General features: G+C 32.2%; 2 protein-coding genes across 7 annotated transcripts; both read left to right on the top strand.

Moving 5' to 3' along the window:
* The first annotated feature begins 638 nt into the window (after positions 1–638).
* Positions 639–7,828, top strand: LOC107946367 (pre-mRNA-splicing factor ATP-dependent RNA helicase DEAH10). 6 transcript variants are annotated; one of them, XR_001696916.2, is made up of 16 exons: positions 639–828; positions 2,493–2,591; positions 2,660–2,706; positions 2,804–2,884; positions 2,970–3,186; positions 3,286–3,703; positions 3,972–4,175; positions 4,612–4,772; positions 5,062–5,247; positions 5,562–5,793; positions 5,925–6,124; positions 6,274–6,408; positions 6,592–6,799; positions 6,916–6,995; positions 7,087–7,194; positions 7,370–7,828. XR_001696916.2 is itself a non-coding variant. In XM_016880655.2 (14 exons), exons 2-13 carry the CDS (start codon positions 2,500–2,502, stop codon positions 6,773–6,775), a joined length of 2,157 nt encoding a protein of 718 aa, XP_016736144.1. In that variant the 5' UTR covers positions 639–828; positions 2,493–2,499; the 3' UTR covers positions 6,776–6,799; positions 7,370–7,828. The 6 variants fall into 6 exon arrangements, 1 of the variants encoding a protein (XP_016736144.1); XR_005921764.1 differs by having other exon boundaries at positions 6,916–6,999; XR_001696915.2 differs by lacking the exon at positions 7,087–7,194.
* A 6,324-nt stretch (positions 7,829–14,152) lies between these two features.
* On the top strand, positions 14,153–16,653 carry LOC107946366 (cytochrome P450 78A5). Its single transcript, XM_016880653.2, has 2 exons — positions 14,153–15,686; positions 15,786–16,653. Exons 1-2 carry the CDS (start codon positions 14,733–14,735, stop codon positions 16,386–16,388), a joined length of 1,557 nt encoding a protein of 518 aa, XP_016736142.2. The 5' UTR covers positions 14,153–14,732; the 3' UTR covers positions 16,389–16,653.
* The last annotated feature ends 8,896 nt before the right edge of the window (positions 16,654–25,549 follow it).

Below are 25,549 nucleotides of genomic sequence, written 5' to 3'. Positions count from 1 at the left end.
TATGTTTTTATTATTATTTATATTTTATAAAAGTAGTTAATTTTTAATTTTGATAATTTTAATATGCTTAAATTTGAGTTTTAATTTTTATACTTTAATTTCTAATATAAATTGATATTTATATTTTTATAATGTAATTAATTAGTTCAAATAATAAATACCGTTAACTTTTCAATTAAAATATTACATGATATATATAATCTGAAAGTAAATTTATAAATACAAAAAGTATATTTATTAAATTATTGAAAATAAAAGTAAGATAACTAAATTTCAAATGTAAGAAATGTAGAACTTTAGAGTCATGATTGTTTAAACCGAGGTATTGGTCTGGAAAGAAGCATCAAATCAGTTGACATGTAAACTAGAACGAACCGTTTGAACTAAGATAAAAAATTAATTGAATTGATTTTTTTTAATTTTTAAAATATTTTTTTAATAATTTATTTAATTGAATTATATAAACTAATAACATGAACAATTATATCACTAACCCAATTTAAAAATCTTAATTAAAATATATTTCAATTTTTAAAATTGTACTTTAAAATTTGATATAAACCGATAACATTTGCACTCAATAATGAAATAAAGAAGCAATATAATCATAGTTTATTTAAAGTTAAAAAAAGAGAGTTAAAAAGTTAAAATTCCCAAAACATACTCACATACCAAGCCCTAACCTCTAAACTTCCTAGCGCGCCTCTCAAGTCTCACCACCGACTACAGCCTTTTCTCTCACTACCAACCACCGGCCACACCTTTGCTCTCACCACTGCCTATCCTATCGGTTTCTTTGGAGCACTCTTCTCTCTTCTCCTTTGAAGGGTTAGTTTTATTTACCATGTTTTTTTTTCTGTGTTCAATGCCAAGTAGGATTATTGTCTCATGTTCTTGTAGTTGAAGGTTACAAATTGCTGGGTTATTTTGTGTGTTTTTAAATTAATTGAAGATTTTTGTAATTTAAGACATAGTTGCCGCACTTGTGTTTGAATGATTTTGGTGGTGGGATTAAATTTGAAAGGAACATTTTAAAGGGTTGTATTAAAAAATGGAGGAAGTGTGAAGAATGATAAAGAAATGCGATAATTGGAAGTAACGCCAACATGTTTGTAGCTTTTGTTGAATGAGATGAGTTTATATGTACTATCAGTAGAATTTTGATAATTTATTCTGTTAATTTGATAACTGAATGTATTGGTGGTTGCTAGTAATTGTGTTTTAAGTGGCTAAGTACAATGTATCGAGAAGCCTGCTTGTAGTGTTGATGGTAATTTAAAAGTTTCAACAAATTATGTGGCAAGAGCAGGTTTGAGTTTGCTTGTAATGTGTTTCAACAATCAACACTTATTTTGTTAATTTAACTTTTTTTAGTTTTTGGCATTTATTTATTTTTAATTATGAATAAATTTTATTTTTTGTTTGATTTTATATTATTTTTAAAACTTCAATTTTAGCATATTTGGATTTGGATTTTTTCTGGATTTGGATATCCAGCAGATAATGATATTTAATTTGGATGCGGATTTGGATAATGATATTTGGATATTTTAGGATTCGGATAATCCAGAAAATGCAGAAATCTGACCCACTGCCATTCCTACTTTGTTTCGCTTGCAAGAAGAAAGTTATAACTTCAAAGTTTTAAGGTCATCCATGCGTTTACTTGAGTTGCACTGGTTTTCTCATATTTGCCACCAACTTTGGGGATAGGGTTTCCCTCTAGAAAAGTTTGCTACTGACATATCACCCAGCTTCACTTAAATTTAAAGCTTCTATAAGGTTATTGTTTTTGTAGGTTTGAAAAATTGCTTCACAAATTCAGTATCGATCATAAATCTCTTGACTTTACTTGTTTTAGTTTTGCTCCATATGAATGCCTTTGGTTTCATGTTATTTGGGCCATTGATTCAATATTGCAAAATGAAGTCTAACTGTTCTCGATGAATCACATCTTTCTTTGGCATGCCTGCCCACCCCATTATGAAAAGTTTGTCAATGAAACAGACCACAAGGTTGATCTTGGTGGTTGTTCAGTCACTAATTTGTCTCAAAATTCATGTTTTCGGTTTATATAGTCTAAATTTGTATGCTTTAACTGCCTTCTCTACTTTTTTTTCCCTTTTTCTTTTTATGTTGACTTGATGATGGATTTTATTTTCTTGATGCCTGGCATTCTGGTCATATTCATTTTATTAGTCAATATGAATTGTATTAGAGTATTGAGCTTTCAGTGGAGCTCTAATATTTTTATTACAGTTGTTATTGCTTCTCTGGCTTTGTTTTGTAAAAGAAAAAATTGGTTTGGTTGGTTTCATAACCAAACTAACCGAAAAAATGGTTGGTCGGTTTCCTCGGTTTTTATGCAAATTTGGTTTGCTTTATACAATTAGGGAAGTCAGTTAAGTTGGTTTTCTATTTTTCTGAACTGAATCAACTGATTGCACACCCCTAGTTTTGAGTCTCAAGTAGTTTTACCTTTTCTCTTACAGAGCAAAGATGCCATCAATGGTGGAATCCCAACAACCCAACGGCAACATCTCTTTTAAGCACAACCGAAATAATAACAACAAACCCAATTTCTTTGCCGGGTTCTTTCTTCACTCTGTCTCTTTTTCTAAATTGGAATTTGAATCTAATAATTACTTTTAATTTGCAGGAGACAAAAGATTTTAGAGCATCGGAAGTCGCTTCCTATTGCTTCAGGTTTGTTATATTCCTACAGTCTCTTCCTTGGATAAATTACTTTTAATTTTATGCCTTTTCTATTTAAAAATACAAAGGTTGATCCTTTTTATTGTAGTTGAGAGAAGACTTGTTGAGGTGGTTCAAGAAAATGATGTCTTAATCATTGTTGGAGAAACTGGAAGTGGGAAAACAACCCGTGAGTAATACTATTCTTTGGGTTTTTATTTTTAACTGCAATTGATAATGTTGTGATATTTATAGGCTATTATATTTCTATGTAGAGATACCTCAGTATTTATTTGATTCTGGGTTCTGCCATGATGGGAAAACTATTGGGGTAACGCAGCCGAGGCGTGTTGCTGCGGTCACAGTTGCGAAAAGGGTAGCCGAAGAATGTGGTGTTGAGTTGGGACAAAAAGTTGGGTATTCAATTAGGTTTGAGGATGTCACCTCAAGCTCAACAAGGATCAAGTACATGACTGATGGATTACTTCTTAGGTAATCTTCTTTTGTTAAGGACATCTTGTTTTATATTGTTTAGTTATGCTGGAGCTGATGTTTAGCTGGTTTTATAATTTTTTTTTTTTGCTCTTTCAGGGAGGCATTATTGGATCCGTATCTCTCTAGGTATTCAGTGATAGTTGTTGATGAAGCTCATGAAAGAACTGTCCACACTGATGTATTGTTGGGTTTGCTTAAAAGGGTACAAAATGTGAGGTCCAACCATATAAAAAATCAAACTAGTGTTGGTCATAAGAGGGCAAGCAATGGTGCAATCTTGGAGAAAGAAAATGCTGATCCCTGCATTGGTGTTTTAAAGCAATGCCAGGGGAGGAATTTGTCACCTTTGAAATTAATCATCATGTCTGCCAGCTTGGATGCACATGTTTTCTCTAAATACTTTGGTGGTGCAAAAGCTGTTCGTGTTCTAGGACGACAATTTCCAGTTGATGTATTCTATACTGTCAATCCCCAGACTGATTATCTAGATTCTGCTATTGTCACCATCTTCCAGGTTTGTTGGCAGTGCTCTTTTAGTTGTCTTCATTTTTTATTTTATCTTTGCACTGGTTCTGGGGTTCAAAGTTTTATGACAATGACAGTGTGTTTCTCATTACCAGAATCATTTGTTTATTATATTTTTGTTTGTAGTTATATGTTGAAGGTATACCTGTATACACTTTTATGATTTGTGGGGAGTGCCTTTTCCTAAAAAATGCCATTGGAATACTTTTGTAAAATATTGACCATATGGATCCTGATGTGTACCTACACTTTATTAGATTCATTCGGAGGAGGCTCCTGGTGACATTCTTGTGTTTTTGACTGGGCAAGAAGAGATTGAATCGGTTGAAAAACAAATCCATGAGAATTTACAACGGTTACCTGAAGATAAGCGGAACATGAAAACAGTTACTATATTCTCATCCCTCCCTTCAGAACAACAAATGCGAGTTTTTGCACCTGCTCCTGCAGGATTTCGTAAGGTAGCTTCATAAATTTATTTAATAATGTGTATAAACTGGTGATCTTTGATATAGTAATTAATGTAAGAAATACACAGTGTATGATGTTGCCAGAATGAGAATTATGTGCAATGTAATGTCCTTACATTGCTGAAATCATGTTTTATCTGATTACTCTTAATGTTAAAACGAGAATAGGGTAGCAAGGGCTTATATTCTCTAAATGCAATCTATGTTGATCATACTTGTATTACTGCTTTTATGTTTACAGTATGATACAACTTTACCTTAAAGATGTCTTTAACTTGAATAATAAATTTAGTCTTGTAGACCATTTTTTGTTGGTTGACATCTATTTTATTTATTTCTGCTTTATTGTTTTAGTTTGTCAAATAAAATTTGATGAAACCTTCATTCAGACGATCAGTTAATCATGTCAATGCGTTGTTATGTTTAGGTTATACTAGCAACTAATATTGCTGAGACATCCGTGACGATACCTGGGATTAAGTATGTCGTAGATCCTGGAGTTGTAAAAGCACGTTCATATGATCCAGTCAAGGGGATGGAATCATTGATTATTGTTCCAACCTCAAAAGCACAAGCAATACAGAGAAGGTAGGGGATGAATGATAAACATTTTTCTTTTACATTTTACTTTTTATTGATCTCAGTTTATTGAGTGGTTTTCAAGAAGGGTTGGGGGAGTGTTTGTTGCTGGCAGTTTGCCTTAAACTGTGTCATTCTATTTTATGCTTCTTAAGTGACCTGCATTTCAATTTTGTTTGTGTTTTACCTATTTTGTATGGCCCTCTCTCTTATGTTTATAATTGAAGGTACTTGGCAAATGAGATGGTTAAGATGGAAGTTCTTTTTTAAAATAATGATATATTCTTTCTTGCTCTAGTGGACGTGCAGGGCGTGAAGGACCTGGGAAGTGTTTCCGTCTCTATCCTGAGAGCGAGTTTGAAAAGCTTGAGGATTCAACCAAGCCAGAGATTAAGCGTTGCAACCTCTCGAATGTCATTTTGCAGCTCAAGGCCCTGGGTGTTGATGATATATTTGGGTTTGACTTCATAGAGAAACCCTCAAGGTGAATTTCTTTAGAGGCTTTCCTTAATTTATTTGTGCATCTATGCAATTTTTTTTCAAGTTATTTCTTGATCCTTGAACATTGATGGGATTTGATTAGGTTAATTTTAGCTAATTGTGTAGATCTCTTTTGCTTTATATTATCATCTTTGGCAGATCATAGAACATTGATTGTGTGATAAAATCATCTACCTGATTTTGATCACGCTTAATATTGAACAAATTTGGATAAAGTGAACTTTTTAATTACTGCTTGGTATTCCCTTTTGTTATATGGTGTATAATGGTGAACGACTCTTTTTTGCATTTGAACAGGACAGCTATTAAAAAGTCATTGGAGGAGTTGCTCTTGCTAGGTGCTTTAACTGATGAATTCAAACTGTCAGATCCAGTTGGTCGTCAAATGGCTCGGCTCCCATTAGATCCTGTTCATTCTAAAGCTCTCATCCTAGCTAGCCAGTTCAAGTGCCTGGATGAAATGTTAATTGCTGTTGCAATGCTTTCAGTAGAATCTATTTTTTATGAGCCACGTGAGAAGTTGGATGAGGTATTATATTGTCTGCTACAAACTTCTATCCTTGTTATGCATGTGGACTTAAATGTTTTGATTTAGTTCTATGTTCTTTTCTATTGGTTAATGATGAAAACACATCAAATCCTTTTTTTCCTATTGGACAGGCAAGAACTGCAAAGAAATGCTTTGCAAGTTCTGAGGGAGACCATCTCACTTTGATTAATGTTTATCGAACGTCTATTGAGTTATTGGAGAAGAGAAAGTCCGAGGTTGGCAAAGATAAGGCTGAAAAAGTTATGAGAAAGTGGTGCAAGGAAAACTTTATCAATAGCCGTTCTTTGCGGCATGCTCGTGACATCCACAGGTTGGATACACACATGCCCGTATTTAGTTTGTTGGGACTCTCTCTTATTTTGCACACATTAAAACCCTTCTGTTAACAAGAGTCTTGGAAATATATCTCCAAAAATTTCTAAGTATGCCTCGCTAAGTCTATTAGTTGCTTCATTGCAGTCAAATCCGCCGACTTGTTGAACAAATAGGCCTTTGCATTTCTTCTTGTGGAGACGACACACTTCAGTTCCGCAGATGCCTTGCTGCTGCTTTTTTCCTCAATGCAGCTTTGAAGCAACCTGACGGAACATATAGGTATGGATATGATTTGATAGTAGCTTTTAGAGTATTCATTTTTAAGGATGCATTCATCTTCCTACATGATCTTCCCTTGCTTTATATTCTCATTTGATCGTATTAGATCTGCATTTATTGTTTGTTTAGTTGTTCAAGAGGTCTGAGCTATAAGTTCCTTACATTTACCTAACCAAATGACAGGGCTTTGGCAAGTGGTGAGGTGGTACAGATCCATCCAACATCTGTGTTATTCCGAACAAAAGCGGACTGCATTATTTTCAACGAGTTTGTCAAAACTACTAATAAGTACATCCGCAATATAACAATAATCGATGGCCTTTGGTTGACAGAGTTAGCCCCCCACTATTACGCCAAGCAGGAGTAGCAGTTTTCATATGAGTACTAACTGGTAATTTCCTTTTGACTATTCTTTTCCTTTACCAATTGATTATGTTGTTGAAGCTCTACATCAATGACATTTCACTTTTGCTTTGGAACTGGTTAATTTGTACTGGATTTTTCCAGGTAAGGGGCAGAGAAAATAAAAGAATGTGTTCAGTGATATCTGTAACGGAATGGATTATTCCGAGTTGTACTGCCTTAATGTAGGTATAATATATGCTTATATTGCTTGGATTCTTCATTTTTCTTGAAATACTCATGTTTGATTCTTATGTTCGACCAATGCATATCTAGATTGGGTATAGTGATTGGATCATCCAAGGACCCCCTGGAGACATGAAAATCTTGGAAAAGATTGAAAATACCCGTGTTTAACATGTACCAATACCTGAAGGACATAATGTATGCAATTTCTGTGTGCCTACATAATAATTTAGAAATTCAGAATAGATCTTTTTGCTCTTTAGCTTGAATGTTGGGTGGGATTCCTTGCATGTTTGAATTTGCCATTTACTTATCCTTCGACATCTAATAATTCCCAGATCCGTTTGTTTGATTTTTGTTTGTCTTGCAACAGCAAAATATATTGATTGTGGATTTGCATCCGCAAGTAGATATCTATTGTTTGCCTTTGAGATACGTGGGCGTGACGAAATCATTTCAACAATGGAATTCAAAAAGCATAGCTCAGTACTTCTGGAAGGCTTCTCTCAGTTTGTAGGACTTCAAATATGGAAGTTGTTGGAGGCCCCTTGAACTTGAAGGGAGGGGCTCTCTCCAATCTGTACACTTGGGATGGAGTTATTAATCTTTGTATGTCATGTTAATCCAAGTTACGAATTCCAACACTGATCCGTGAACATGAAAGTAAGGTTTTCTCCAGGTCTTTACAGGGCTAATTTTTTCAAGTGTAGTTTGTTTGTAATGATCTCTCTTTGGTTAGCTAGTTTCGCCATTGTTGTTTCTTCAAGAATAGCTTGTAAAGGATTAGAATATTGTTGAAACCTTATAAGTAAAAGAATAACTTATAGCACAAGTTACAATGGGAAAAAATTGGTTAAAAGGTATATGGTCCCAATCAGGTCGGGTCAGGTTGGGTCGAATTAGGTCTGATCTGATGAGTTGTGATTTTTATTTGCTTCACAAAAGTGATATCAAAATCTTATTTCATATATTTTTTAGCCCAATTTTAGGGGGATGTGGAAAGTAAATGATTTGAATTTTTTATTTGGTGTCTACTTTCATCGCGTGCCATTGAAGCAATGACTTGTCTGTAGTTTGTTTTGTTATTAAGAAATTGTTTTTTGTATTAATATTATATATTTATAATGAAATTATTTCATTAAAAATAATTTTGATCTTTACTGATTCATATTACAAAAGAAAGAAAAGATAAGTAATGAAGTTTCAGATGTAGGAATCATTTTTATGTGGTGTTGGGCTAACAATTTTTTCAATTGTTTGGTTCATTGTTTTGCCCATTAAAGCTTTCACCGTATAGGTGCTTATTACAGGCGGGGCTTGCATTGCCATTCATTACTCCACCTAACGGATGGCCTATTTAAGGCATCAAGGAATAGTTTAAAAATAGTCTGAGAGTAATGATCTCTTCTTATCTACTGAGAAATCTTTTTGGTTTTCTTTTTCTTTCTTTCAATACTTAAAAGTATTTTTTTATTTGAAGTGTTTAATATTAATAAATATTAATTTTAAATAAATTCAAAATTATCTTTAGAAATATATTTTTATTTAATAAATTAAAACAACAAAGAATTTAATTTTATAAATAAAATATTATTTCAAATTTATACCTAATATATTCTATAACATTATTATATTAGTAAGCCAAACAATGTTATATTATACATGTGTTTTTCATTTAATCAACGCAATATCTATTTCACCGCACAGCTATCATTTCAACAAACCAAATGTTCGTCTTCAATTTTTATTATTAAAAAAGAATGGTTATTTTAGGTGGGTATATGATTATTTTGTTTTTGAAATTATACAAAATAATAAATCTGTTGATATAAATGATTGTTGTGTTTTATCTTTCTGTTGAAATCGTTGTTACAACTTGGAGGAGATTAGTCTAAAAAAGAAAGTATATAATTTTTGCGGTTAACCTCAAGGGGTGGGTCTAGAATTTATGGAATACAATTGTAGTTATTTATATTCATTTTATCCGCCAGCTCTTACAATAAAGAGGGTCAGTGAAAAAATTGGAATATAATGGAAAGCACTTAATATTAGAAAGTAATATGATTTTATAATAAAACTTTATGAAGAAGAACACCTTTTCTTCTGTTCTGTTTTTTTTCTTGTTCCTACTCAAACCTCCAAAACTAGTCATATGAATTGGCTTCAAGTTTTGTTTAGTAATCACAATATTTTTAGAAGAAAAGTGTTTCCTAGGGGTGAGCATTCGATCGAATCGAATCGAAAATTTTCGAGTTAATCGAGTTTTCGAATCTCATTTTATCATCTTAACTTTATTTGAAGTTTTCTCGAATCAAGTCGAGTGAGATGGAATTCAAATCGAATCCAATCGAATATATTTGTTCGAGTTAAATTTTAAAAAATAATTTTGGGTCCTTGTAACCACTGTCACCCATCGTAATAAAACTTGTCCACATTAATCAAATTTTTTATTAACTTTCATCACCTCATAATTTATTTATTAATTTTTTATATACTGGTTAACTTCTTTGCTTGCTTAGTTGTTTCAATTATTTTCAGATTCTTGTCACTATGTATTTTGGAATTAAAAAAATATATTAAATGTAAAAATATGATTTTTTTAATAAAAGCTATTTTAAAAATAAAACATGAAATTGATACCAATATAAAATTTTAACACGAATATTTTATGGCATAATTAATAATTCAATTTTAATATAAATATTCAATATGACTAAACAATTTAATAATATAAATAATATAAAATGTGAAATTTAATTTAATAATATAAATAGTAGATATAAATAAAATTATTACTATTTATGTTTAGTGATTTTTTTGGATAATTTTGATTTTTTATTTGAGAGTAAATGGTAAGAAGTAAAAGTTTAGGGGAAAAATAAAAAGTTTTGGGGAATAAAAGTTTGAGGGAAAGTAAATAGGAGAGTAAAATTTTGGAGGGAAAATATTAAAAAAAAATTGGAAGGGGGAGGGTTTGGGGTAGATGGGAGGTGGGAGGTGGGAGGTGGGAGGTGGGATGGGAAGGGAATAAAAGTTTTAGGGGAAAAGTGGGAGGGAGTAAAAATTTTGGGGGAAAATAAAAGGTTTTGAGGGTTTTTGGGAGTAAAATTTTGCGAAAAAGTAAATGGGAGAGTAAAATTTTGGTGGGAAATGGATTTTGGGTAGATTGGGGGGTTGGGAGGAGAGGAGAGTAAAAGTTTTGGGGGGAAAGTGGGAATGAGTAAAAGTTTTGAGGGAAGAGTAAAAAGGTTTGGGAGTTTGGGGTAAAAATGTAAAATATTATAGTTTGATATTCGAATTATTCGAATTATTCGAGTTATTTGAATTCGAAAACTCAACTCGATTCGAACTTGAAATTTGAAAAAAAAATTTCGAGTTGATTCGAATAACTCGATTAACTCGAATAACTCGATTCGTTTAACTCGAAATTTGAATTTTTTTCGATTTTTTCGAATCGAATCGAGTTTTGCTCACCTCTAGTGTTTCCATTTAAAAAAAGGATGTTCAAAACTAAAAAAAAAGGTTTCTTTTTGCTGATAAAGAATATTAATATATAAGATATTTATAGAAATAATGTAATAATATAAAATTCTAAAATTTTATGAAATAAAGCTAAAGTAAAAATATATTAACTTGATTTAGTTAATTTTCAAATCAAATTCATCAGAAACCATCCATAAAGTCTATGAATTGTAATTAAATAAGTTGTTATTGGGTTACGAAGTCCTTATATTAGAAAGATTAGATCAAATTAATCTCTTTATTACTAAAGGGATGGATTTAGTTTTTGTTAGAGTTGTGTGAACTAAATTCCTGTTAAATAAAATAAGAGATTGCTTGCAAGTTAAATTAAACAAAATATGTTTCCTTTCTAGAAAATGTAGTATTTATTAGTACAATTTATTTGACCTACGAATTTAGCCTATAAATAGGCTCTTTTACAACATTAGAAAACACACCCATTAAAGATTAGAACTCATAACACTTCTGAAAATTTTTGTGTTTACGTTTTGAGGGTTCTTTGTTTTTGGTTTTCGGGGTTTAGTTTTTATCTCTATCTTTTGTACTCTTCGTTCTTTTGTCATTATAGTAAAATTATCTTTGCTCGCGGTTTTTATCCTTTCTGGAGGGGTTTTTTACGTTAAATTTGTGTGTTCAATTTCTCAATTTCTTTCACTATTTTTTACTTGTTCGTTGCTTAATCGGGTCGATCCCCAACAAGTAGTATTAGAGCTAGTTCAATTTTCGTAGAGCAGTCCGTTCAGAGATGACAACAATAAGGTTTGATATTGAGAAGTTTGATGGTGTCACAAATTTCAATCTGTGACAAGTTTGGATGATGACAATTCTAGTTCAGACCAGATTAAAAAATGTTGTTATCGATAAAAAAAAACTTGAGAATCTAGACAAAATGAGAAGAGCTTGATGAAAATGCCCTATCTACAATCCAGTGGTGCCTTGCTAATAGGGTATTGCAGAAGGTATTGATGGAGAAAACTTCATCTGCATTGTGGAAAAGATTATAAACTCTTTATGCAACTAAGTCTTTGACTAACCGTTTAGTGTTGAAACAACATCAATTTACATTTCGCATAAACAAAGTTGAGATTTTTAGAGATCACATTAGTCAATTTATTGCTCTTTTGAATGATTTAAAGAATGTTGAGGTTAAGATTGATGATGAAAATCAAGCTATGCTATTATTGTGCTCTTTACCCTTTTTATACAAGTCTTTCAAGGAGACCTTGATTTATGGCAGAGACAAACTCTCGTTCGATGGTAAAGGGTCATTTGTTGAGTAAAGACAAATTTGACAATAAGTTGGTTCGGATAGCAAGGAAGATAGGTAAACTTCTATTTTGGTAGCATCAAAGAAGCAAGACAAAAGGTGCCGCTATTATAAGAAGTTAGGTCACGTCAAAGAATATTGTTATAAACTGCGAAATAAAAAGGGTTGCTGAGAGTAACGAGGAAGATGCAGTTGGTGCTAATTTGGCCGATGAAAGCGATTATGCTTTTTTGTTAATGTCAATGAGCGATAGCTCCGAGCTTACGTCTTAGTGGATCCTAGATTTAAGATGTTCTTTCCACATGTGTCCTAATAAAAAATGGTTCTCCACATACAGTTCGGTTGAAGGTGGAGTTCTGTGCATGGGAAACGATTCATCCAATAAGGCGATTGGTATTGGTACTGTTAAAATTAGGATGCACGATGGGATGATTAGGACACTCTCAGATGTCAGGTATGTACCTGATTTACAAAAGAATCTCATCTCCTTGAGTATTTTAGACTCGAAAGGTTACAGAATCAACATCGAGTCGAGTGACATTAAGGTGTCTCGTGGAGCTCTCGTTTTGTTAAAAGGTAAAAGGACCAACAATCTTTATATTCTAGAAGATTCTACAGTGACCGGTGAAACCAGTCATCCCTCGTCCGTTACGGAGTCGAAGTTAACTCGTTTGGAGCGGAGGCAACTTGGTCATAGGGAAAAAAGGTATGACCATTTCGTTGAAGAGAGATTCTCTTTTGGATGCAGGTTTTGAAAATTTAGGACATTGTGTTCGTGAAAATCAGACCCGGGTTAGTTTTGATTTGGTAGTGCACAAGTCAAAGGTTAGAAATCTTCTAGCTTCTAAGCATAAATTCGATTCAATTAATTTCTTACATAATTCAATATAGGCCTGTGATAGGCTTTCGCAAAGATGATATTGTGAGAATTCGTATTCAAATAAGGAGAAAACATTTGCATTCTCAAAGAAAAATTAAAAATAAATTCTTAATAGTTTCTATATTTGAACCTCTAAACTATGCACTTCAGGTCATCCAAAAGTGGAATAACCAAGGAATTACGCTAACCTTCCAAGGTTATTCACAAAAAATCATTTCTAATTTGGAGTTGTTCCCAATGAATTCGTTCCCAAATGTGCTAATACAATGAAAAATATCTCTCAAATTGCTACTATAAATTGGATAGTTAGTAACGTATCTATAAAAATTAATATTAAACTAAAATATGAAATGGGGTAAAATAGACACTGTTTGCCAAGGCATTAATGCGCTTTATTGGAGATATGTTTCTGTCAGAAGTAATTTTTAATTTTTTTTTAATACAATAAAATCTCAAACTCACACACTCACATATGGATGGCAATAGAGCGGAATGCGGCAAATATTGTTAAATCCATCATTACTACATAGTTGATATGCTTTGCTCCACCACCTGTCTTGTTCTACTATGAATGCATAATCTTAAATACTACTATCTCTTCCATGGATGTTGGATGCATCCATTTTGCCCCAACTCACTTTATTTTAATTTAATTTGCTACTTATCTTTAATATTTTCAATATTTTTAAAGTCAAGTAAATATTTAAACATAATTATTCAAAAAATATTTAAATATAAAACATATGGATTTTCTCTATATTATGTTATTACATTTTTACCCTTTTAAGAGTTTATATATACATGGATAAAATGGTAATTTCATATAGTGGAGCGGGTCATGATGGGGCAAGCAATTACCATAATTGCTCTTTATCCACTATCCAAAAAAAAATCCACCGGACTTGTCCCGCATCCAAGTTTCAAAAGAAAAAATCCACTCTATTAGAAGTGGAATGATTCAAAATCCATCGAGCGATTCGAATTTTGCCGTCCCTACACTCACACACGCACCCATTTAAACTAACACACATTTAGCTCAAAATTTGAACACATTAAAAATTCAATAACAACATTATTTTTCCTTTTAAAATTTATTTAAAATATATAAACCTTAATTTTATAATTAAATTTAAATAAAAAATTTTAATATTGAGATGATAGTAATACCCCAAGTCAGACTAACTCAAATTATAAATCACCTCATTCAAGACTGAATCCAAATGGACTTATTTTGTTTGTTGGAAACCAAGTGAACTCAACTTTTAAGTCCAACAGGTGGAGAGATATGGTGGTACCAACTCAACTGGAAGGTACAGATTTTAAGCATAAAATATCTACTAACAGAAAACTTTCCAAGATTTTAGCCATGGTTTTCTTGATGAGAGGAAACGGTAAACAAGACCAAATAATGCCTGTAATGTAAGTCATTCCAGGTCGGCGGTAAGCTTTCTTCTAATTGGTTTATTTTTGTCTTCTAATGTGCTGATTTTCACAGTTTAGCAAAATCCATTTATATAATACTCCGTTTATATTTATAATAAAATAATGCTGATTTCTATCTACCATAATACCATTATCAGTTGCATGATCATTATCCCATGGTTTATAATATGATATTGTATTAAAATTTTGAACATACTACCAGTGCTCTCTCCTACAGTCCTGCAGGCTGCTGCAACACAAATCATCATCATCTTTCAACAAAAACCACACGGCTAAGATTTTATCTTATCACCAAGTTTTGATCTCCAGTCATGACAATACTTTCAAAACATTACGTACCAAATAAAGAAACACACGTCGCCTCAGATTTTGCTCCCTAAAGTATTAGGGTGACCTGCTGGAATAATATAAATCACCAAGTTTTTCTCTTTGTTTAACTGCCCAAGACTATCCTACTTCTCTATTTATTCATTTGTCCTAAACCCTATGGCTATTAAGCTTTCCAAGTACCCCTCCATTTTCCTCATTTACGTTCTTTTATATTCCCTGTAAGCCGAAATTCTGTTTCTCCATATGCCCAATATCAGTTTTTGTTGAATACCCATCTTACAGGAAGAGATCAAAATGTCCCTGGAACTTGGTTTTCTGGCGCTTCGATCTCCTTTGTTGAGCTTCGAAGCATTTCTCTGGGCTGTTCTTTTGGTGGGAACCGTTGCCTTTTGGTTTTCTCCAGGGGGGATTGCATGGGCTCGCTTCAGGTCTAAGGCCAGTTTTGCAATCCCTGGTCCTCTGGGCTTCCCATTCCTCGGGTTGCTCACTGTATTCACTGGCTCCACCCCTCATCGAACCCTGGCTAAACTGGCTAAAACCCTTAACGCAGTGAAGTTGATGGCTTTCTCCGTGGGATGCACTCGGTTTGTCATTTCCAGTGACCCTGAAACTGCAAGGGATATTCTCAACAACTCAGCTTTTGCTGATAGGCCCGTGAAGGAGTCTGCCTATGAGCTTTTGTTTCACAGAGCAATGGGGTTTGCTCCTTATGGTGATTACTGGAGGGATTTGAGACGAATCTCATCCACCCATTTATTCAGTCCCAAGAGGATCGCTGGCTTCGAAGGATTAAGGCGTGAGATTGGTATCAAAATGGTGGAGGAGATAAAGTGTTCGATGGAATCAAAAGGTGAGGTTTTCATAAGGAGGGTACTTCATTTGGGATCGTTGAGCTCAGTGATGGCGACCGTCTTTGGTAAAAGATACGACTTTGAGAACCCTGGATTAGAAGGGCTACAACTTGAGGAGCTAGTGAGTGAAGGGTACGAGTTGTTCGGGATATTCAATTGGAGCGATCATTTCCCTCTTCTTGGCTTGCTTGATTTCCAAGGAGTTAGGAAAAGATGTAGGAATTTGGCTTCAAAAGTTAATGTTTTTGTTGGTAATATCATCGAAGAACATGCATTAAAAAGGGTTAATGGTGGCTTGGAAGATGATGGCAATAAAGTTGGGGACTTCGTTGATGTATTGCTTGATTTAGAAAAACATGAAAAACTCAATAACTCTGATATGATTGCTGTTTTATGGGTATGCCATTGAAACTAATCTAACATCTTACAATTTCCTGTTTTGTTTTATTGCAATGCAAGCTTATAATACCTGTTTTGCATTGCATGGTTTTTGCAGGAGATGATCTTCAGGGGGACTGATACGGTGGCAATCTTGCTAGAATGGATCCTAGCGAGGATCGTTTTACACCCAGAAATCCAAGCCAAGGCTCAGGCCGAGATCGATGCTGTTGTTGAAGGATCCAAGCAGGTGTCAGATTCTGACATTCATAACATGCCTTACCTCCAAGCCATTGTGAAGGAGACTCTTCGGGTGCACCCACCGGGACCTCTTCTTTCATGGGCTCGCCTTGCAATCCACGACGTTCACGTTGGCGATCGTTTGGTTCCAGCAGGCACCACAGCAATGGTGAACATGTGGGCAATCACTCATAACGATGATGTTTGGGAAGATGCTGTAAAGTTCAGACCGGAGCGCTTCATGGAAGAAGTGAGTGTTATGGGGTCTGATCTGAGGCTGGCTCCCTTTGGGTCAGGTAGGAGGGTGTGCCCGGGGAAAGCCATGGGTCTGGCGACGGTTCATCTATGGTTGGCTCAGTTACTTAAAGGATTCAAATGGGTTCCTTGTGAGGATGGAGAAGTGGACTTGACTGAACATTTGAAACTCTCCATGGAAATGAAGAAGCCTTTGGTTTGCAAGGCCATACCAAGGCTTTGTTGAAACTCTCTTCTGGTGCATGCCTTGTGTTGGACTTTGGCAAATTCTAAGGTTTTCCTTTAGTTTCATTTAGTTCCTTTTTTAGGGTTTTATTTTAGTCATAATATTACATTGGGTAAACTACAACATAGTTACCCAACTATCAAAACTTTTCATTTTAAGCTTTCAAAATAAACAGTTTGCAATTTAGGCGCGCACTTTACATAATTTGTTCATTTTGATCATTTTCATTAAAAATTCTAATAAAAATTTGACAAGACATTTTTTATCTATAGACCAATCATTGGATGTCACATGACACAATTTACTACATAAATGTTGCATACTACTTTTAAAAAACTAAAATATAATTTACTGAATACTAATTATTAACAAAAAAACAATAATTAAATAATTGAAAAAAATCGGAATCTAAATGTCTCTTCTTTCTCAAATTCAAACTTTGTTTTATGAATCTAAACCCTAAATGAACGCGACCCTCTTTTTCCTCTACAAAGTTAAAATTTGAGGAAGAAGCTATTTAATTATTATTATTTTAGTTAATAATTAGTAATGGGTAAATTATATTTTAGTACTTTAAAGTGATATGCAATATTTATGTGACACATTATGCCATGCGGTATCTAATGATTGATTTCTGTGTCAAGAAAATGTCATGTCAGATTTTTTGTTAGAATTTTTAACGGGAGTAATTAAAATAGACGAACTATGTAACGTAGATAGTTAAATTATAAACTTTTTATTTTAAGTGCTTAATATAAAAATTTTTTATAATTGAGTGACTCCTGGTTACCTATTATTTTTGTGAGATGCTGCAAGGATCAGGTTGACCTAGCTAGTACATCTATTTAAGAAGAAACTATGGATGATTAGGGATGAAGCGGGTAGGATATTTTCATCTTTTCAATTATTTAAATCTAAAATCGAATTAAATATTTTTATCTATTGGATATATGAATACGCAAAAAAATAATTTTAAACTTTTCAATATATTTTTGGATATCCCATTATGCAATCATCCAAATTTAAATTTATTAAAATTTCTATAAAATATATTTGTTACTTATCTACAGTGGAATAAAAGAAAATGAGAACCCCTTGGACCGAGATCTTCTTCTAAAAAGATGAAAGAAGGTCAGTGTGCATAGATTGGGATTGATGTGAATCTCATAATGCGAAACCTAAGTCAAAGTGAGACAACATGAAAGTGTTTATGGCGTAGAAAAACAAGATTGCTAGCGTTATCTAGATCAGTAATAAGGACTAAGTTGAGAATGATGTTGTGAACTTCAAGGCTGAGTAATAATGATAAACGAATTTAAGGATGTTGTATGCATATAGAGTTAAGCATTGACATGCGAAATACAGTATGCTATAATAAGTGAATTCTAGAGAAATTGGGAAAGACTTACTAATACAAGTTATAAAGTGGACCTTAAAACCTAAAAAGAAAGTAGTATAAATGGTAAGGCCGTAACCTCCCCTCAATCGAAGTGTAAAAATTTATGTAGTGTATCAAGAAACAACTAATAAGAATTGTGAAATTGTTGAATGGAAGTTGTGGACTGGGACGTGATGGTTAGATGTTTATGACAGAGATGAATTATATGGGTGCTACAACTATCGTAAGGATCAAATGATTGGAGATTTGTATTGAGAACAGCATTGCGAGTCATGAGCGCTTAGAGAGACATAAAGGGATATGATGTGACAATTCAACAAAGTGTGCCATCCACGACGTTCACGTTGGCGATCACTTGGTTCCAGCAGGCACAACAGCAATGGTGAACGTGTGGGCAATCACTCATAACGAAGACGTTTGGGCAGATGCTGATAAGTTCAGACTGGAGCAGTTCATGGAAGAAGACGTAAGTGTTATGGGATCTGATCTCAGGTTGTCCCCCTTTGAGTCAGGTAGGAAGGTGTGCCTGGGGAAAGCCATGGGTCTGGCAACGGTTCATCTATGGTTGGCTCAGTTACTTAAAGGATTCAGATGGGTTCCTTGTGAGGATGGAGAAGTGGTGGACATGACTGAACGTTTGAAACTCTCCATGGAAATGAAGAAGCTTTTGGTTTGCAAGGCAATACCAAGGCTTTGTTGAAACACTCTTCTGGTGCATGCCCTCGGTTGGACTTGGCAATTCTAAGGTTTTCCTTTAGTTTCATTTAGGTCCTTTTTAGGGTTTTATTTTAGCCATAATATTAACTTTTTGAGATTCTGTGAGGTTCAGGTTCACCTGGCTATTATATCTGCCTAAGATTATACCACTATTTCCACTTTAGTTTTTAAAGTTTTTTTTCTTATTTCAGTCCCTAATATTATAGATGTTCTTAGTTTAGTCTCTAATGTTACCAGACAATAATGATGTCAAACAATGATGTCGTTATGATAATAATGATAAAATGAGACATAACTTATTTAGTTCAAAATTTTTTAATAAAAAAGAAGATATGGTTTACAATTATTCAGAATTGAATCGAATCAAAGGTATTATGCATTGTGATTTCATATATTCCACTATTCTCCTTTATTTTTTTTCAACCCAATCGCTCTTTTGATTTTGGAATATATATATATACACGCACTACATCTTCTACACATTTATGTCTAACCCATAAAGGGAATAACTAATAATTTACTTGGATGGTGCAATGCCTTTAAAAGATGATAATGCTTCAATTGAAGGAGTTTATAGGGATGCAGATGGACAATGGTTATGTGGTTACTCTTTGAAAGTGAGCAAGGAAACGATTTTTCGCATCGAAGCTCAAGCGATTCTTGAAGGTCTACATATATCATGGGAGAAAGGCTACAGATAGTTGGAAATCAAATGTGATAATGCACTACTTGTGGAGTCCTTTCTTGCAGGCAACGCTGCTAATAGTAATCTAGCTGAGCTACAATTAATCAATGGATATCCTAATAGGGATTGGAAGATAAAAATTCGACACAGGGATTGGAAGATAAAATTCGACACATTCCTAGATCTCAGAATATGACTACTGATCAAAGGACGAAATGCATTTATGATAATCCTTTGGGCCTGACGCTTTTCGAGAACCCCCCAATTTTAGTTCAAGAGATCTTACAGCCTGATAATAATTTCTCAACAGAGTTGTTTGATTTTATTGTTTTTGCTTAATGTTGTTTACTTCTACTAAAAAAAAGTACTCATGAGAAAAACCTTTACCACATTAAGCACTAATTTATTTTTAGTGTTTAATTAGATTGAGTAATCATTCAAATTGTGAATAGAAGCTCTTACTTTTTTGTTTCCCTATAATTACGGCCGTAGAGCTCTATCCATTTATTTACTCGACCCAACTTTGAATTCAATTCATTTTTTTCGGAACAAACCTTAAAAGTTACAAAAATAGAAAAAATGTAAAATTTTAAAAAATATTTTAAAAATTACAAAAAGTATTAAAATTATTTTAAAAAATAGAAAAAAATATAAATATAAATTTTTTTAAAAGTCACAAAGATTATAAAAAAGTTACAAAAAATTATTTTAAAAGTCACATTTTATAAATTATTAAAAATAGAGAAAAAAATATAAAAAAGAAAAATAATTCTAAAAATATAAAATACTGAAATTTTTAAAAAATATTAGAAATTTAATATTTTTAAAATTTTATAAATCATAGAGCTTGAACATGAGGTCATTGTCTGTTGGAAGGATACGACCCATGATAATTGTTTTATAATTTAATTAATCGAAATTTATAATTGATAGAATTTTTAGGTGATAAATTAGGATAAGCTGTTTTTTCAAATTATTTAAATAATGAAAATTAATGAATTATTCAATTTACTTACAAATATGCACTAAAAATTAGTTCCTCAATGAACAAGTAAGTGCTCTCTTCTTGGTAAAAATACCATTGTATTAGGAGTAAAATTTTATTGTCCCCTTTAATAAAAAAGGGCAAATTAATCCTTATACATTAGATCAAAAAGGAAAATGATCTTTTCTGTTAAAAATTTCATTCATTTCTACTATTAAAAATTGGTGTGAATAACGAAATAACTAAATAGTGACATGTGGCATGCCATGTGTACCTTATGTTGATGCATATGGACAAGTTTTTAACAATAAAAATGGATGCAATTTTTAATAGAATGACCAGTTTGCTCTTTGATCTAATGTATAATGACTAATTTACCTTTTTTTTTAAAGTAGAATACAATCCGACTTCAATTTCAAAGGAGGCTTCCATAGAACTTTTACCCTCTCTTTTCTCAAATATCTTAAACCTAAACAAGCTATCCTATAAATAAACACAATGTGTACTATGTGAATATCTAATTCCATAAAAATAGCCACCAAATAAGTTTTCATTAAAAAGTATGTTGGTAGAGATCTTATCAGAACTTCAATCATATTAAAAATATGAGCCTTTAAAACACTTAAATTTTATCTTATTCAAAGATTGGATTGGATACGCATATTTTAAAATTAGCTCATGAAATTGACTAGCGAATTTTATGTTTTTCATTATATATCTCAACCGATTGCAAGGCTTAGAATTACTTTACATTGATTACATAAAAAAAGTTAAATTTATTATTTATTTATTTGAATAATTTTTGTAACAGTCCGTTTTTAGTGAAATCGGAACAGTGGTTTTCGGACTACAAATTCGAGTTCGAAAGAAAATTTATTTTAATATTATTTTATAATCTGCATTATGATTAAAATATTTCATGAAAATTTTGTAAAATTTTTTTACTAATTTTATGTCTAATCCGATAAAAAGACCAAATTGCATAAAATACAAAAGTTGAGTTCTACTAGCTAAAAGTATCAAATAGTTATGGAATTCAAAATTTAAGGTCCTTATATAGCAATCAGACCATTAAGTGGAGCTAGTAGATAATTATGATGATTCATCCATGGAAATTTAATTAAAGAAAAGAATGAAATTGGAAAGTAAAAGATGAAAAGATGATAAATTAATAAAATAAGAAAATATCATCAGTTTCATCATCTTTCCTAAATAGAAAAGCATGGAAACCCTAGCTAAGAGAAAAGAGCTCAAGCATGCTTATTTAGCTTCATTGGGTAAGTAATCTTGTCTCGTTTTTAGTAATTTTTATGTTTCTGAGATCGTAATAGCTTAATCTAGCTATCTCGGGGATTAATTTGCAAAGTTATCAAAGTACTAGAGTTTTTTCAAGGATGAATATGTATTAATTATGAAATTTATGGTAGGAAATGAAAGATTGTTGATCGATAAACAACTTTTGTAAAGTGAATTTTGATGAAATTGTGATTTAGGGACTAAATTGTAAAGTTATAAAAATCATTGAAAAATTCTAAATTTTATGAAATGCATGGGTTGTAAATGTTGTATGTAAAAAAATTTTACGCTTATAATAAAGATTAAATTGCATGAATTTCATTTTCCGAGCCTAGAGATAAAATCGTAATTAATCAAAAGTATAGGGGTAAAATGGTAATTTTGCCTAAGATGTGAATTGAATGTGAATTGTATTAAATTGAGTTAAATTTACTCGTATAGATTTGGATTGACCTAGTTCAGAATTGGATCGAGGAACACAAAAAGTATCAGAATAGTAGCCTACGAATATGAACATTGTTGAGGTAAGTTCGTGCAACTAAATTGTATACTTATGTGTTAAGCTTGAATTATATGTGTGTGATTTGTACAATGTGTCATATATGTAACACCCCTTACCCGTATTCGACACCAAAATAGGGTACAAGCATTACCGGAGTTTACTAATTAATTTTCAGACATTTCATTTTTATCTAGCATTCATATTTATAACCAATCAAAATTAATACGTTAATGAGCTAACGTTAACCAATTTAACTTATACATGCCATTATAACCAGAATCAAATCATCCAAAATTACCGATAGAACCAATGGATACTGTGATATATCTCCAACAAGCTTCCAACTCAATTTAGCTTCCGATAATCAGCTAAATGTATCAAACAATTATACATATTACCAATAATAATTTAATTCCAATAATAATACACACATATATATAATTTTCATTACCAAATAGCATTCACTTCAATTAAAATTATTACAGAATATAGCTCATTTGAGCTTACCAGACTAAATTGCAGAAATACTAAAATTTAAGGATATTTTGGAAGTTTTCTATTTTTCTCAAATTTTCACCCAATCTTGATCTAAATTAATATTTCATTCCATTTACTAATTTAAATAATAAAACAATTCATTTCATGCAATTTGGTCACTTTTTGACATTTTTACAAATTTACCCTTAAAGTTTTACTTTTATTCAATTTAGTCCCTGAGTCTAAAACGTGCAAGTTATCCATGCTAACTGAATATTCATATATATATATTCCTCCTCCTCCTCTCCATTCCACATCCTTAATTTATAATACATGCTTATAAGTAACATTATTTATGATTTCACAATTTACTTGTAAATTTATTCAAAGCTGTCCATTTGAGTCATAGCCACTAAATTATTTTTATCTTGAGTTACAGAACTCCAAATTAGGATCCACTAATTTTAGCTGAAACTAGACTCACATAAATTCTTACCATAAAATTTTCAGAATTTTTGGTTCAGCCAATAAGTACAGTTTATTCTTTAAAGTCACCTTTGTTCTGCTGTCTGACAATTCCGACCCTTCTTCACTAAAAATTAATTATCTCTTTGTTCAGAATTTGGATGATGTCCCCATTTGTTTCTATTGAAAATAGACTCATTAAGTATTTTAAACATATAAATTTTAACCCATAACTATTTTTATACAATTTTTAATGATTTTTCCAAGTCAGAACAGGGGAACCCGAATTCATTCTGACCTTGTCTCACAAAATTTATTATATCTCATAATTTACAATTCCATTACTTACACTGTTTATTTTATGAGAAACTAGACTAAATAAGCTTTAATTCAATATTTTATTCATACTCTAATTCGATTTTCATAATTTATTGTGGTTTTTCAAAGTGAGCCCACTGTTACTGTCCAAAACCATTTTAGTGCAAGATGTTTATTACCAAGTTTATAACACCCTTATTTTCTTTCTCTACACTATTTCTCATCACTTTCTCTTATTTTCTCTTCACTAACATATCAAGAACATAGGACCATATATACAAAAACTTTACATTAACATCATTTCCATACTTTTTCAATAATATCAAACTTAAAAATATATTAAAATCTTGATGTACTTACCTTGTCATATTGATTTCAATCTTTAACTTGATTTTCTCTCTCCTCCAGCTTCTATTTCTTGAATCTAACTTGATATTCTAACTCCCCATAGTCTCCTTGTTATCTTTCTCTCTTGATGGATCTAGAAATTCTTTTGATTTCTAGATAAAAATGATGAATTTTTGGTGGAAGGACTAAATTGTAAAGAAAGTAAAACTTTCTTTCTTCTCTTCTCTTCTAACGTGAATTGCATGGAAACGATGGTGGGTTTTATCCTTCTCATCTTTCTTTCCACATATATATATATACTAAATATTAAAATAATAAAATAATAACATATCATTTAAAAATCAAATCAAAATATTAATAAACTAATATTTATTTATTTATTTAATCTAAAATATCTCCAACATCATCATCATCTTCTAGATTTCTCTCTCTTCTAATTGACCATTTTGCCCTTCATGATCTTTTAAAATTCCATCTTGAGTCATCACTTAATTTGGTAAAATTGTGATTTAGTCCCTCAAACTTCTTCACCTTTTTCAATTTGGTCCTAATCCATCCATTTTTCTTAGTTTCTAGATCATTCCACCCTTAAAATATTTACACCATTGGTCCTTCAACTTTTCATATTTACACTTTAACCCATTAATTTTTGAGTATTTACTCTTAGGCAACAAAAATTTTCTCACTTTTACGATTTAATCCTTTCTTGAACTAATATGTCATAATATACGACCCAATGTTGACGTAACTCTAAAATTTCCCCTTTTTGACGCTTTATTTTCTTATTTTATTATATCAAAGATAATATCTTACTGTAAAGATTTTCGGGGTATTATAATATATCTGACAAGTATTGTGTAATTGCCATATACATGAAATGGATTACATATATGATGAATCCCGATAAATGTTAAGTCTCGTGATGAAATTCGATTGGATATAGGGTTCCTAATTGGTTGTGATCTAGCATATGTTGCAAACACACCACAACTCAAAAGAACGTCCCGTTATAAGCCCTCTCAAGCTTCCCGTTATATGGTTCCTGCGAGCTTCCTGTTATAGCTTTTCGGAGCATCCTGTTAGGTAGTGACCCTGCATTTGTTGTGGGCACACCTTAGCTCTTATGAGTGTCCCAATTAAAGGCTCTTAGTGAGCTTCCCGTTAATTGACTCTTTGTGAGCTTCCCGATATGGCTTGTTTAAACTTCCCGATATATAGCTATCTGGAGCTTCCTGATTAATGGCTCTTCGGAGCTATCCGTTATTGGCTCACATGAGCTTCTTGATTATGACTCTTATGAGCTTCTCGTTATACAGTCTAGATAAGCTTTCCGTTGGCTCATATGAGCATCCTGTTATATAGCTTGAGAGAGTGCTTCCCGTTTATGTGCTTGTATGAGTACTTCCGAAAATGAATTGATGTATTACAGTTTTGTACACTTCAAGTGTGCTACCTATGTATCCATCGATATTTTAAATAAATTCATCGGGAAAAGTTCTGACATAGGATAATTTGAACTTGAGAAGAATTATTATGGAAATGTGTTTGAAATACATGTATATGATTTGTAACATGATGAGCTCATCCTTATTTCTTGGAATTTATGTGAATTACATGACTAACAAAATTGATGAGAATATGTGTTTAGGCTATTGGCCAAATTGCTTTGGATGTATTTTTGAGCATATCTTAAATTGAATTGAATGATAAGTTAATTTCCTGTTATATGAACTTACTAAGCATAAAATGTTTACTCTGTTTTACTTCTTCTATTTTAGAGTACTCAAGGCTCATAAAGGTTGGAAGTTGGTTGGAGCTATATCACATTATCCTTCAGCTCGTTTCAGTATAAATAGCAAAATTTCTTTTGAATATAATAGTACGTATAGGCTAAAGTGGTCAAAGATGGCATGTATATGTTTGGTTGGAATTAGCCATTGGTATGGATTGTAAATGGTATGTTTTGATA

Source organism: Gossypium hirsutum, chromosome D12 (genome assembly GCF_007990345.1).
Source record: "Gossypium hirsutum isolate 1008001.06 chromosome D12, Gossypium_hirsutum_v2.1, whole genome shotgun sequence".
NCBI lineage: Eukaryota > Viridiplantae > Streptophyta > Magnoliopsida > Malvales > Malvaceae > Gossypium > Gossypium hirsutum.
This window is presented reverse-complemented; position numbering and strand designations above follow the sequence as displayed.

Bases quoted from the DNA above. Each gene is read 5' to 3' on its own strand.
- LOC107946366 (XM_016880653.2), top strand. From the start codon at position 14,733: ATGTCCCTGGAACTTGGTTTTCTGGCGCTTCGATCTCCTTTGTTGAGC. The intron at 15,687-15,785 runs GTATGCCATTGA...TGGTTTTTGCAG, and splicing joins ATATGATTGCTGTTTTATGG to GAGATGATCTTCAGGGGGAC.
- LOC107946367 (XM_016880655.2), top strand. From the start codon at position 2,500: ATGCCATCAATGGTGGAATCCCAACAACCCAACGGCAACATCTCTTTT. The intron at 3,187-3,285 runs GTAATCTTCTTT...TTGCTCTTTCAG, and splicing joins ACTGATGGATTACTTCTTAG to GGAGGCATTATTGGATCCGT. The intron at 4,773-5,061 runs GTAGGGGATGAA...TTCTTGCTCTAG, and splicing joins GCACAAGCAATACAGAGAAG to TGGACGTGCAGGGCGTGAAG.